The sequence below is a fragment of the Anas acuta genome, chromosome 2 (assembly GCF_963932015.1).
Source record: "Anas acuta chromosome 2, bAnaAcu1.1, whole genome shotgun sequence".
Taxonomy (NCBI): domain Eukaryota; kingdom Metazoa; phylum Chordata; class Aves; order Anseriformes; family Anatidae; genus Anas; species Anas acuta.
The window spans coordinates 137230145-137244885 of NC_088980.1; the positions used below are offsets into that span (position 1 = coordinate 137230145).

The 14741-nt window shown below is 37.2% G+C and overlaps 1 protein-coding gene across 14 annotated transcripts in view; it reads right to left on the minus strand.

Moving 5' to 3' along the window:
* The window catches only part of UBR5 (ubiquitin protein ligase E3 component n-recognin 5), an 80309-nt gene that overhangs the window by 13928 nt on the left and 51640 nt on the right, over positions 1-14741 (minus strand). For 7 of the 14 annotated variants that reach the window (XM_068672388.1, XM_068672382.1, XM_068672397.1 and 4 more), the window contains 20 exons: positions 13704-13830; positions 12223-12374; positions 11737-11832; positions 11194-11317; positions 10796-10893; positions 9927-10075; positions 9451-9542; positions 8358-8504; positions 8145-8263; positions 7926-8052; positions 7696-7825; positions 6993-7153; positions 6275-6514; positions 5255-5378; positions 4519-4630; positions 3301-3432; positions 2169-2430; positions 1534-1798; positions 623-834; positions 102-332 (listed from right to left, as the gene is read on the minus strand). In XM_068672388.1, the coding sequence (XP_068528489.1) occupies positions 102-332; positions 623-834; positions 1534-1798; positions 2169-2430; positions 3301-3432; positions 4519-4630; positions 5255-5378; positions 6275-6514; positions 6993-7153; positions 7696-7825; positions 7926-8052; positions 8145-8263; positions 8358-8504; positions 9451-9542; positions 9927-10075; positions 10796-10893; positions 11194-11317; positions 11737-11832; positions 12223-12374; positions 13704-13830 (3100 nt within the window). Of the gene's footprint in view, positions 1-101; positions 333-622; positions 835-1533; positions 1803-2168; positions 2431-3300; positions 3433-4518; positions 4631-5254; positions 5379-6274; positions 6515-6992; positions 7154-7695; positions 7826-7925; positions 8053-8144; positions 8264-8357; positions 8505-9450; positions 9543-9926; positions 10076-10795; positions 10894-11193; positions 11318-11736; positions 11833-12222; positions 12375-13703; positions 13831-14741 lie in introns of all 14 variants that reach the window. The other 7 variants (XM_068672383.1, XM_068672396.1, XM_068672394.1 and 4 more) reach the window with 3 other exon arrangements.

A 14741-nucleotide genomic window follows, 5' to 3' on the forward strand; every position in this document is an offset into this window, starting at 1 on the left:
AAGGAACAGACTGCATTGTTCAGCTGATAACTTGTCTTTAGTACATCTGTTAGAGGCACTGCCATGCAATGAGGTTTTTGGTTCTGAGTCAGACTTAATACCTTTTCCGTTCCAGCTGAGGAGTATCCAATGTTGTCTGTTGATTCATTGCCTTAATCCAATAAATAAGCGCTTGAAAAACGTATGCTACATGCTTTAGTGAACAGACATCTAGAACAGGAAGGACATCTGAGTGCTCATCATTGTGCGAACGCATCAAAGACAGTGCGTAGTTCAGGAAATCACCACGTGCTGACATCATTCCCTGACGAGCACTGAGTAAAGTAGCACGTCTAGTGAGAGAAAAGAATTGAATACACAGAGATTAGGCATCCTTTACTATTAGTCTCTACATTTGAAATATAGACATGAAATACTAAACAGCGGGATAGTAAGAGCAATGACCATGATTTCACATTTCACATTATCTCAGGTAATACCTGAGATACAACTACTACATCAGAATAAACCAAGTAGCAGCAACAACACAGGAAGGCACCTTAAATCAAAACAGTAACTATGCTGCTGCATTACAGAATTAAATAGAACTAGTACGTCATATCCCATGCAATAATCGTCATACCTTCTTCCCTCGAGCGTTCTTAAGCTAGCTTCCTCACGAGCTGTCATCCTTTCCCTTCTGGCTGAGTTCTGAGAAGCATGCAGAGGATGATTTGGATGCCCAGGATCACCCGCGGATGCTAATGCAGAACCGTAACGCAGCTGTGCTTCTGTAGAGTCCATGATACTAACCATCCAATTCCAAGTAGGAATAAGCTTTTCTTCTACATAATTCTACAGAAAATGAGATTTAATGAGTTTTGCAAACAACAGAAACAGATGATAGAATGCAATCTCAACACAAGCCTTCACCATTGCTTTTACAGTTACATATGATTTCCCACAAAGAGACTCTAAAATTCCACTCAAGAATGACCAACGAACAATTTCAGAAAGCTTTATGGGGACAGCTGATTTACTGTAGCGGTGTGCAGCTCTCTTCACTTACTACCTTGGTGTTTCTGTAAAGCATCCTCACAACCCCTCCCTCATTTTCAGGCACCTCTTCTACTCCTCACCTTATATCCACACTGCAACCAACTCCCAGATAAGCACATTTTGGGAGTTTTTGGCCTAATTCTTAACTTCTTGGTAGCTTTAACAGCCCTCATCCCAATATGGTGTCCTCTATCCTTCACCACTTGCAACTTCAGCAAAAAGGACAATTTTCTATGCAGATCTTAATTTCAACTGCATACAGAAGTTCCTCTTTTAGCTCAGTCTCTTCCATGCTTAGTTCCAATATTAGCTCTGTAGCCTCATTTCCTTGCCATTTGCTAACTCCACTGATCTGGTTTTTGATCCAACACCAGCCAGCTTTCTTCATTCTTTTCTATTCTGGTCTTTAAAAACCTCAATAATTTCATGATTCTACCTAAAAAAATCCTAATTACATTGAGATTATGTTCATGCACCAAGTTTGCATGTTCTTACCTGCAAGTTAACAGCATCTTGGTAAGTCAGCTTCACTGCAGCTGGGATCTGAGAATACACTAAATGATTGTACTTGGGAATCAGACCCATGAGGTCAGATATCTGCCGTATCACTATGCTGTATGCTCTTGCTAAACTGCTTGCCGATGTTAAATAGCTGCTTGCATTGCTGGCTTCAAGTGCTGCAGCTGCTGCTGCAGCGCTTGTACTGATGGTACCACTCCGACGCAGGTTGGATGGATCAATGTAAATCAAGCCCGCTGAACTCGCTAAATAAAAAAGTATGACATTAATGAATTTAAGCTTCGTTATGCATTTTATGTATTGACAGATATCATGAACATTTCTAGTAAAAACCCTTGTAAATGTTACTGACATCACATCTATAGCAAGTAAAAAGTCACTACCTAGAAAAAACATGACTAGCTACTGCAAGCATATTCATAACATTTTAAGATCTACACTGGATCCTTCCTTCTGTTAAACTCAAAACCAGTACTAGAACAGTCAAGACATGTCATTGCTGTTTTTCTAGAACAAATATGTAACATTTCATCCTTAAGAGAACAAATGAAAACAGAGGAGGGAGCTAAGCAACAAGTTAATTGACTGTCATGCATGCATTTTACTCAGACTTGCCTGCTGGGGCTGACGTACTAGAAGGAGCAGTGCTAGTGGTTCTCTGGTTTTGGGTGTTGCGCACAGCCCACTGCATAGAACGAGGAGCTTGGGCAGCACCATTGGCGTGAGAGCTATTTGTGGTTCGCTCCAGAGGCTCATCAAGCATAAAGGTCTCCTGTTCTATGTCATCGCTCTGACTGCTGCTGCTATCCGAGTCACTGGAGTCATTTGATTGAGAGTCATCTTCAGAAAAAAATGCTGGAACACTGCTAGCTCCTGTCAAAGAAAATAAGCAATAAACAGTAATTGACAATTGCAGTCATATGCATGCATGGATTTATCATACAACTGTTATAAAAACATTTTCATAAGAAAAAATTACACATTATAAAAACGTTCACGTACCACTACCACAAATTTTCAATAAGTTATCCTTATGACATACTGCATATTTTCCAAAACCAGTTTCACACAAAAAAAGCACTAAAATTATTTGCATTTCAAAAGACAAATGAAGAAATAATCTGATTTTTAAAACGTTCACTGATTCTGCCCCGTCAGTGAGCTCTAAAAACTGGGCTTCCAGCAGTTACTTTCAAAAAGCCTTTCAATGACTGATCAGACTTCACATTTTGCTTTAAACCATAGCTAACTTCTGCACTAAAAATGAGTGAAAATATTTCACTGCACTTCACACGAGTGCTAAATAATCTTTAGCTAACACAGAAGCTCTGTAAGAGCAGAGAAGATGGCTCTCACTTTAGCACACCTTCTGCAAAAAGCCTGCATAGTTCCTTCTAATTATAGGCAAAGAAACAACAGGAAATATTGGAAGACAGAGGTGTGAGGGAAGAAGCTGGTTGAAGAAGAAAAAAAGGAAAAGATTGAGGGAAAGGTATTTGTTATAAAAACGTCATGATCAGGTAATTCTCACTCTGCTCAACCTAATTGTGAAGTAAATCATTTCTCCAGCGTGTCTCTGAAGTGTTGGATACAGTCCAGCTCCAAAGGCAAAGAATAACATTTTTTTTAGCTGAGACCAGTCCTGCCCCTACTAAAGCTAAACCACTAATACGTTTTTTTTTCCTGTACAATTTAATCCTAATACCTGAACGGCTGGATTAAACATGAGATGATGTAGCATACCTGCTTCTGAGCCAGCAGTAGCTGCAGTGACAACACTTCTGCGCCCACTAGCATTGTCCTGATTACTGTGGTTACTCTCACTGTCACTTTCAGTTTCAGCAGCAGCTAGTAAATCCAACTCCATATCACTGCCTACAAAAACAATATAAAAAAACTCATGTTTAAAAACAGAGAAAAACAGAATGGCTGTAGTAGCTCATAAAAGACATTAAACTAAACCCAGAGCCCCTGACTGTAGCAGAAACTAAAAGACATACAGGGAAAGACCATAAAAGCAGTGCAAATGTGAAGCAATACGTGTAGCTTTGTCCTTGTTTTTCAGCAGTTAGCTACCCCTGACCTTCTCACTCAGCCCTGTGCATATACATTCAGTACACACACTGAAAATTAAGGCTTCAAGGATTAGCTGCTCAAACCAAAAAACCCCATAGCTATTTGTGCATTTGTATGAGAAAAATTAACCACATGTTATTTCAAGTGAATATCCAAGGAATACTTTATTTTTTTAAAAATCTATTTAAAAATACAGGTTCTATTCAATTTTAAATTTTTAGAATTAATATTCCAAGTACTCAGCAAGTGAATGAACATATTTCCTGTCCTGTAAATGAGCTGACTGGAACCATGAGGCACAGACAAAGAGTAGAAGGTAATTACATTTAAATCATACTTTTGGACGATCTAATCCCAAAGAGACAAGAGAAGCCACATTAATAGCAAGAATTTCCAAACATAATGGATGAATTGTGGCTATTAAAAATTGATCCATAATTCCATATTTCATGAGTGGTTTTAAAACTCACCACGGTTCAGATCCTTTTTGAAAGCACATCTACCATAACTGCTATTTTATCATTAGTCATTCAAGAGCAACGCTACTTTTCAGTCCTCCGGTTTGCAACAAAAACTGTCAATATTCTGTCAACAGTAGCAATTACAAAAGGCAAAATCTGATATGTTAACATCTAACAAGTTTTTTTTTAATCTTTGATACTTTAATATTTTCTCCTTGTGCAAAAACAAAAGTAACTTGTGACAGGGAGGTACACTGTAATCTCTAATTTTACCCATCTTGCTTCTATGATGTGTAGCCCTAACCCCCTTGATTCTCTGTTTATGCTCCCAAATCATGATCATTGATGACTCTGAAGATGCCTTCTGGTTTTGATGCAGTTAGTTCATCCAATCAGTAATATGCGCAATGTACATTATACATACCATCTTCATCATGCTCATCATGCTGTCCTTCTGCTTCAGCATTTTCTTCACCATGTTCTTCCTGCTCATCATGATGGTCTTCTTCACCAGCTACCCCCTCAACCACCTCAACCTGGAAAGAGTATTTTAATTTTATACCAAAATAATTTATATATCAAAGATCTGTGTGTTTTCAAAAGGAAAGTACAAAATTTCATGTAAAACACTAACAAACAAGAAGTCGTATCTAAGAAAAAAATCCCACAAATGAAAGACAGCTTTGGACATCAGATTTTAATGCTGAAAGAATAAAGCTGAACAAAGACTAGAAATAGTTACTAAATTTGGAAGCGCTTCATCCTGGGTAAAGTCCCTCTAGTATCCATATGTTGAAAGGCCATTTTAATAAAAGGGAGTTATAATAAAGTGTAGTATTACATATAAATGAGACTACAGATGTATTTATTGTATGTTAAGTCATACTGTTATTCAAATGCTTCGTATACACTTTGTATACTCTCAAGTAACTAAACGCTGATGGAAACAACATAGTTTTGTATTCAAAGCTCTGTGAAAACAAAATGCTTGTGGAATTATGGACTCCATGAAGTATTACTGTGCTGTAAGGAATAGTTGAGTATCTTCTGAAAGATAGAGACCTTGATGCATGAATTTTTGGCTTTGAAATTAAAGCACGTGCTAACGCATTAGGTCCCACACTGAGGTGAAGAAAGAAAGGGAGGAAAAGAAAACTGACCTCTTCCACATCTGCTGAAACAATATCATCTTGTTCTTCATCCCTGCCACGAACTGGCTGTGACTGGCTGATTCGTCTTTGCTGAGGATTCCTTATGATGTACGATGACTGAGACTGACTAGAACTTTAAAAAAAGGAAAAAAAGGAAGAGGTTATAACAAAAAAGCATTAATAAAGAAAGGAAAAAAAAAGCATCATTTCAGATCCTTAAGACGAAATCTTCTAAAAGCCTGAAGTGCTTAGACTGAAAAAAAAAAAACAAACAGACTGAAGAAAGACTCTTGCAAATTTATCATGAAACTAAGATCAGCTTCTTTTTCCTAGATGGGTGGGTAGTAGGCAGAATAACTCACTGATACCAGAGCTCAAATGAAATGGTAAATCAGTGCAACTACACCACCGAAAACCTGTAAAGGCCTTCAAAACTTGAAAGAGTAACTCCGTGCTTCATGTGTAAATACTGCCGAAGTCAGTAGATCACTTACATTTAATTGAAAGCTAGCAAAAAAAAAAATTTTTTGCTATTTCTCAGAGGTATAGAGTAGCAGGCAAGAAGAAATGGATGTGAGTTAGAACAAGAAATTCATGTTATGCCAGAATAAAGAAGAAGGAAAAGGGAAATAAAAAAATTTAAGACATTTTTAAGAAGATCTCACAGTGAGTGTGGTCACCAATCCAAAAAGGTTACACCAAAACATCGTGGAATCTAAATCCTTGGAGGGATTTTGCATCTAAATGGGACAAGGGCCTGAGGGACCTGACAAAAACTTGAATGGGGATGTATAGGGATGTGGGGGTACAGGGAGGAGGGGACAGGGTGATGACCTCTGGACATTGCTATCAACCTAAATTAGGTAAGAAATCTGTCAGTAGGAAAGTATTTCCAAAATACGTCTCCAGAATAAGAAGCTTTTTCTACTAATGAAAGGTTAATAAACACAAACCAAAACAACAACAGAAACAAAGAACAAAACCCATCTTTAAAACAGTCTTTGAAAAGAACAAATAGTGAGCTTTTACCTGCTAGACTGGTCAGATGATGGTCTTGGCGGTAGAGGCTCCACAGAAAATAGTTCTTCACTTCCCTGCATGGCATCTATGCTGGTGCTAGCGAGAGTAAAGGGTGCTGTAGGACGTGCAATTCCCATCCTGACTGGAATAATTAAAGATTCTGCTACATTGCACAACTCTTCGACAGCATAGGGCAATAATGCCTGGAATACACGTTTACATTTTCCAATTGGCTGTGGAATAAAATTGCTAGGGGAAAAATAAGGAAAAAATAAAGGTAAGTATATCTTCAATATGAATATAACACATTTTTCAAACAATCCTATCTTTAGTATGTACATAGATGTGTATATAGCAGCAATATGAGGAACTACTGAAGTCAGTTAAAAACATTCAGTAACTTTAGAGACTAAGGCTGAATATCTAAATCTACAAATAATAAACAGATAAAGATTGTATTTTTGACTAACATAATAAAAAATCTACTTCCCAAAACCCTCAGAGAAGTTCAGCATCTATCTTACAAAATTAAACTTTACAAGCTACACACAATACCAGCAGCTATTGTGCAATCTTCAGGCACATACATTCCAATACAACACTGCCGACAGACCGCACCTTAGTTCAAATGTTTCTGCCTATTATTGATGAGTATCAACTCATTTATTGAGAGAATTAACAGAAAAGCAAACAACCAAAACAACCCCCTCCTATCCTCCATACTTACTTTTTCTTTTTGGAGGAAGCCATTTCCACGCTAAGAATGACAAACACTCTTGCCACAGAACGCAGGAATCTCATTGTAACAGCAATCGCTTCTTCTCTACGTCCTGGTGTATACTTGTTTTGTAGTTCTTTTACCAGAGTACCCAGTAAAGTATCTAAAAGCTACAGAAACAAACTATTACAACCCAATAATAGCATGTAATTTAGAAGCATGAAACAAGCCAAATTAAGATTCAAAAAACCAGAGCACAGTCGTAACAGTGTAATTTCAGAAAAAAACGGTTAATTTGAAGTTATTCTCAAATTAGGCTCACAGTGTATCACCCCAAATACACTAGAATATCCCATTATATCACAGAGAGTTTGTAAGAAAGATGGAAAAAGATTTTTTTTTTTACCAGGGCCTGTGACGGGATGATGAGCAACAGTTTTAAGCTGAAAGAAGGTACATTTAGATAGGATATAGCAAAGAAATTTTTCAGAATGAAGGTGTTAAGACACTGGAACAGGATGCCCAAAGATGCTGCAGATGCCCCATCCCTGGAAGCGTTTAAAGTTGGACGGGTCTTTGAGTAACGTTATCTAGTGAGAGAAGTCTCTGCATAGCAGGGGAATGGACTAGATGATCCTCAAGGTTCCCTGCCAAGCCATACCATTCTATGACTGTTCAGAAGTCTATGTAAAACGTGGCTAAGTGTGCTTACCAAAATGTCTGCTGTACACTTGACAATAAGGCAATGCGTAAAACAGTCCAAGCGAATAGTTCCACTTTGCTGATTAAGGTAAACTTGTTCTTCAGGCAAGAGATGGCCTATCCTGCTGCTTGCACTAAGACTTAGAAAAAAAAAACAAAAAGAAATTAAATTTTATGCAAGTCAGCAGGTCTCAAACCTCAAATCAAACTTTACATTGTCAACTACTTGTAGATACACACGGGTCTTTATTTTCCTGGGAGCCGAACATGATCATAGACTTCAGTGCATTCCAGTCTTGCAGAACACGTTCCAAAGCAAGCTGAGCAAATCGAGGAGGTTCTAAATCGTGATCAGGCATATCAGAATCTAAAGAGATAAAAAAAGCAATATGAGGAAGAGGTATTGAAATTTTGCCATTTATTATAAAATACCATTTATTTCAGTGAAAGGGCTCTTACCTTCAGGATTTGCAGTTTTACGATTACGATCTTCCCTAATTCTAGGTGGTCTGTATTGGCAGTGTTCCACAGTTTGCCTGGCAACTGTCTGTACTAAAAATAGGAGGAGATGTTCTCCCCTGTAATGAAAAATTGATTAGTGGAGATACTGTACACCACATATTTTAAGCAATAAATATTATTCTGCTCTAGTCACTGCACATATGAACTTACCTGCTATTTGGCATAGTAACAAGATTTGTGGTGGTAAGCAGGCGGTAAAGGAGATCAAGGCGAGCAGACTTCTGTCCTGCAATTAGTGTTTTACACTTGCACTTCTCCCAGCAATCACAGTAAGCTGTGGGGGATGTTCGTTTCAGCCTATAAGAAAGAGAAAAAGTGAGCTGCAAACACTGTTCATTAACACACCAAGTATTTTCTACGCAGGCTGTAGGTGTTATTGTAGACATTATGATTCCTGCTAGAATTTTGTTAATTATATTAGCAGGACACCAAGATGTAGCTTAAAAGAGAAATGTATGTCTTACAACACTACACTTGGCATTTGCCATTCTTGTTTCCTACACTCACTTCACGAGGGCAGCTTCACTGTAGAGCTTTTCATAGTGCCTTAAAGCTCATCCAAGAAAGTATATTCTTCCCCCAAAATATCCTCCAGCCAAAGTTAAGTTGAAGTTCCTTTCTACATGCAGTAAAACCTCAATAATTGTTAAAATGCTGAGAATGTCTTTATAATTGTATTTGTTAGCTTACTATAGCAAGGATGTTAATGCAATAACATTTACATGCTGTAACAGTGGTACAAAACTTCTGCAGCTTCAAAACTTTGGCCAGGTTGATCAGAGACATATTGACTGTTCATCTGACTGCTAGCTCACTTCTCCCTTTATTACAGTTGATCTAAGAGATGAATACATGTATACCACACTTCTTTATGGAAGTGTACAAGAATGATCCATCATTGGTAATCACGGGCTTCAGAAAACTTTTGGAGGTGCCCAAAATGAAGCATATTCTTCTCAGATTATTACACACTTAAGGGTGTTAGACTTACTCAGTCACTCTGAGTTCTATAAAGTGAAAATTACGAGATGGCTGCATGTTATTCTTTCAATTCAGATCCATAAAATAAATCTTACAGAGCAGAAGACAAATATATTTAAAATATATTACTGATTTTCTGTTCTCTAATATATGAAGATTTTAATCAAGGGAAAAAAAAAAAAAAACAAGCAAAACCAATCACCAGTAAAGAAATAAAGCTACAAGACTGATTTGATTATAAGAAACAGAACGCAATACTTACTTGCAGTCATGTCCTTTGTGACAGACCCTTGCACATTCTGTGCAACAACAAAGAGATTCTAACAGGCCACATGTTCGGCATTCAAATATATCCTAAAAAAGTTAAGAGTATTATACAGAGTTTTTCCTTTATGTACTTTTTATCTCATAGCATTGTGTTAAAGTTGCACTTTTTAAAACTGATGCCTTCACTCAGAAGTCAATCAATTCTAAAAAGTGAAACTGTTGCTAATTTTAATATTCACTGTTTTCTAAGAGTTATTTCCATCAAAATTTTTGCCAAAGTTAGTGAGGTGAAAACCACACCCGTTAACATCAATATTCTGACCAACACTGCCTGCCTTGAGAGTTAGAAGCAGTGACAATATTAGACAAGTTACAAAAATTAAAAACTACCTCAATGACTCAAAAATTAGATCACTAGACTAACATAATACATGATCAAAAAATATTACTTAAAAAGGAAAAAAGCCTTACTTGGTTAATATGTTCTGCACCAGTCCAGGTAAAGCTGCATGTATCATTACAACATAAGACATACAAGGGAGAGTCATCTGGATTTGTACCGGAAGGACAAACCATTCCCATAAACACATCATCTTCTTTTTCACTTGAAGTTGCTTCAGCTAGAAAAGAATGGCAGTGCTTAGAATGGCAGTGCTTAAAAAGAAGAAAAAAACACCACAGAAACAACCAACAAAATCCATACTTGACAGAAGAATCACAGAGTAAGTTTCAATGAAGTCTTCATTTTTTATTTTTATTTTTTTAAAACCTTGTATGTCACATCAAAGGTAATTGTTACAGAAGCTGCTGCCAGCTCCTGACCAACAAAATAACCTTGAACAATCTTCTTCCAGTTTTAAATTCACTTGCATTCTAATCAATTGAATGAATCATCAATGTTGAAAGAGTCATCAAGTATATGTTTGCATAAAAGTCACTTTAGTATCATCATCTAGTTTGGCCTACTGATCTGTTTCCCTCCAGTTCAAATACAGAAGTTCAATGTGATACCTGTGTACCACTGGGAAGTGGAACCTTAAATCACTAAGGATTTTAAAGCACAAAAGCAGTAATATTCACATAAATCTTTCATAATACATACACTACAAATAAGGGTGACACTCCATAACAGATTTCCAAAAAGTGCAGCAGTATACTTCACTATTTTGTAAAGACATGTTCAGCACCAACACCTGTTGCTCAAACCCATGTATGTACTACTGCATACAAAGAATGAATCTATGTGATTCATTCTATGTGATGAATGTAATGAATCTGAACATAGGCTAATGCCAAATTTTTGAAAAAACAATACACTAATATTAGTGAAACTGATGTACCTTTAGCAATTTTTTGTGCAGTTTCTAGAATTGTAATTGCAGCAGGATACGCCCGGCCACTGACTGCTGACATAAATGGTGTCATGCCTCTTGCATCCCTAGTGGGGAAGAAAAAGAGAAGTCAAAACACTGACCTTTTATGTTTATGTTTTCAACATGAGAGGTAGGAAGCATACAAAAACTTAACACTGCTAACCTTGTGCAAATTGAAATACCAGGGAGTGATTAAGCACTTTTACTCATTTTACTTCTGTACATGATACAAAAGCTGCCAACTTCCTAACATTCTCCATTTTAGCTGATGTGACTCTAAATCAAACTTTTTAAAAAGGTTCCTATACAATAGACTGCATTATGTAACATTAAAAAGAATAATGAAAATTCATTTGAAAACTTACTTGGCTGACAGCAATTCTCGAAGATAAGGTTGTAAAACAACACTATCACACAGCAATTTCAGTATGAAATGAGCATTTGCCTTCCGATCTTTTGATTCCACTACAGATGGTTCAGTAGAAGGCCCTATAATGAGAAAATGAAAATGCAGAGAAACTGTTTTCCCTCAAAAAAATGACTACCTATTAAAAACAAATAATTCAATGTTCCACTTCAGTGATTCATCAGTAGGACTATTCAGCAGTTTGTTAGCTGCTGCAACATTTCACTGAAATTCTGTAAATTGCAGTTCCAAATTACATTCCGAAATACAGGCAGTAAGATCAATTTCATACTGATCACCAAATTTTTATGCTTCTCATTCCTCAGGTAAAAATAATTTTATGTAAAACTTCAGGTACTCTGCGCCCTCATGAAATTCTGCTTCGATCCAATCTTCATTTGGTTAGAAGTGTTTGCATATGTAGAAAGTCTGTGCAAACAAAGATGTCTTTTTCAGATCATTTTGCTTCTAAAGCATAATCAGATAAGCAGCGGGTCCTCACCTGGTATCGTGGAGGTGCTCGGTCCTTGGCCGGTGCCAGTCGCTGCTGTGGTAAGAGATCCCACAGCGGGGGCCAGGATAAAATCAATGTCACCATCTTTCAGTAAACAGAACAGCAGGATGTATATCAATATATAAAGACATCCCTAACAACATGCTCTTTCTGCAGCGTCTAACACACTGCAAGCTTTCTCTGTTTAATGGGTACTCTTTCCTACAAACGGAAACATTCCTAGACTAGCATCCATGGAAGCAACATTATAAAGCATACTTCACGGAAGTTTGACACCAGCATAAGAAAGACACATAGGGGATTAAAACAAGAGCTTTTAAGCCTTCAGTAAACTCTTAAAGCACACCTTGCTATCTCAGTGACATTAAATGTTTCAGTCTCACAGTCAAGTCTAAGCAATTTACCTTAAAAGTCACTGGTTTCTTCATTAAATCTCTTATATTACAGTCTAGTTTGATACAACAGTAGACTTACCCGGATCCATTGCAGGAGGATCGGGAACCCAGCTGGGAGGAGCTATTGGTGGAGAAACTGGGTCCTGGTGATCACTGGATGAAGCACCAGCTTCGTGTCTGCCCAACCCAGCAGCTCTCAAGGATCTTCTCATCATTTCCCTTAATCTCAAACTGAATAAAAATAAACAAAATAAAAAGGTAAAAATACAAACTCATTTTCATTTTTAATTAGGACATCTTAAAGCTGACTTTCAAACTGAAAAACAAAACTAAACTTCTTGTTTACATTTTTCTTCATCATTGTGTAGAAGGAGCAAAGAGGTATTTTTCATTCCTGTATTCCATTTTGTTATAAGAGGATATACCAGCCATGGAAGAAGAGGCAGTCATCGACTAATCAAGATGGGTTTGAGCCAAGAACCCATCTACTTTTTACTCCTCTGCACTGCCTGTTGCAGGGTAGAGCAGGTGACAGGCATTATCACCACTATCTGAAATTCCTTTTACCCCAAGCTTGTTGCCAGGACCCTGGCATTTGCTTCTGTTGATGCTGTCTTTTTAAATCTAACTTCAAAAAAAAAAAGTTCATGAAGGAATTAAAATAGGGTTTAAAATTATTTTAGAGGTAAGTTTTAATTTAAAATTTTGTAACATGAAAGTGCTGTTTTACTGATGATAGTCAATAAATATTTTTAAGAAATTCCATATCATCTTAGAAGAGGAAAAAGTGATAAGAATAATGTATAGCCAAAGAATTCAGTGTGATACGAAGAGGTATCTATTTTTTTTTTTAATACACTTCCTTTTAAACAGCCAAGTCTTCAGTAGAACATGAGAGGGAAGCTTCAGTCCTCACCTCCCATATCAAAATTATCACAATGATGAGGACTGCAGCTTGGGAAGGATAAAGACATTTTACATCAAATGCTCTGACTATAGCACTGAGTTAAAAAACAAACAAACCCATGCCCTCATCTGGAGTGCTCTGAACTGACTAGAACTCAATACAGATACCTTTTGGTTCTCTTGACACGATCACCACTCAGCTAACATGATGGAAAGAGAAAGAACTTCAGTGAAATCAGACATACTAGGAAATTCTATTTTTCTGTTTATCTGCCCAAGTGACCACCTTCCTCAGAAATTCTCGTAAGAGAAAGAACTTGGGCACAACTAGAGTACTTCCCTTCCAAGATATTTAATTCAGCTTTATGAAGAACACTAGAGCTTATCCTTTTCTCCCAAGGAAAAATATTTCCACTTTACTACTGAGGAGTTAACGCCACAACCCCAGAGAAGAGAATCAGTTTAGAAATATCCCACCATCAGCTGTGAGAGCTGGGGGTACAGGACTGGAGCTCCATCTTCTTCTCTTTGAAGAAGGGAAATCTGACTTCACACTAGCAATAGAAACTATTCTTAAACTAGACTGAAAAAAAGAATTAAAAGAGATTGGTAACTAATACCAAAATTAACATACAGAAAACAAGAAAACATTACCTTCTGCTGCTTGATGATCCTGCCCGACTTCCCGGGCCGTTACTTGACACAACTGAGATTGCATTTGCAATAGCTTCCACAGCAGAGAGCCTTTCAGCAAACGTATTCCTTTCAGAGCGCTCTGCTTCTAAAAAAAAAAAAAAATCAGAAAAATGTTAGTGTCAAAATTTCACTTGGGAAAATTATAAGGAAGGAACACAAGGCATGAAATGCCACTAATTATAAAATATTTCCTGCATTTATTGATTTAAGGCTTAGAGGGCAACAGCAGTCTCAGGTAGGTTTTTCCATTATTATATTTTATTTTGAACAGATATTAACCATAATTGTGACTGGGTTTGGTGTCTACAAGGGAAGAAAGCAAAGGAAGGAAACTTAAGGCACACAATGTTCCAGAACAAGCTTTCAGTGTCATGAAGAGACAAGGCTCTACACCACATAGCTGACTCTAGACACTTGCTGAGTAAAGGCTTCAAAAGTAATGAATCAAAAAAAAAAAAGCCAGAACAAAACAAAACAAAAACACCACACACTTCACAATTTACAGCTGTGAAGAACAATGCAGAGTTGTGGGTCTGTAAGATACATGCTCTACTTATGAGCATGCTTAGGAAAACCGTGGTAAGAGTGTAATATGGTAGCACAATCGGTTTAAGTTCTAAATAAGCATTGCTTCTCACATCTAAAAGCTTAAGTACCACAGCACATAAAAGTCCTAGTCATAAGCAGGACTGAGCTGTGCCAAGTGCTGGGCAGAACACAAAAAATTGCCTAGTTGTACTGAGCACAACTTGAAGCAGCCACTTGAACCAAAGGCCTAATTTAGATTTATCTGCAAAATAAATACAGAGCAGTAGAAGTCAACCGTGCAAGGCTTGCATACAATAACACCCACTGCTTCTTCAGGCTACTGGCAAAGATAACAGGCACTGCACAGCAAGTTATGAATCACTCTAGCAATAGATACCAAAAGAATTGAAAGAAAAGCTACATTCGGTGTGACACAGGCCAGGAGAAGAGCTATTTTCAATTCAGACT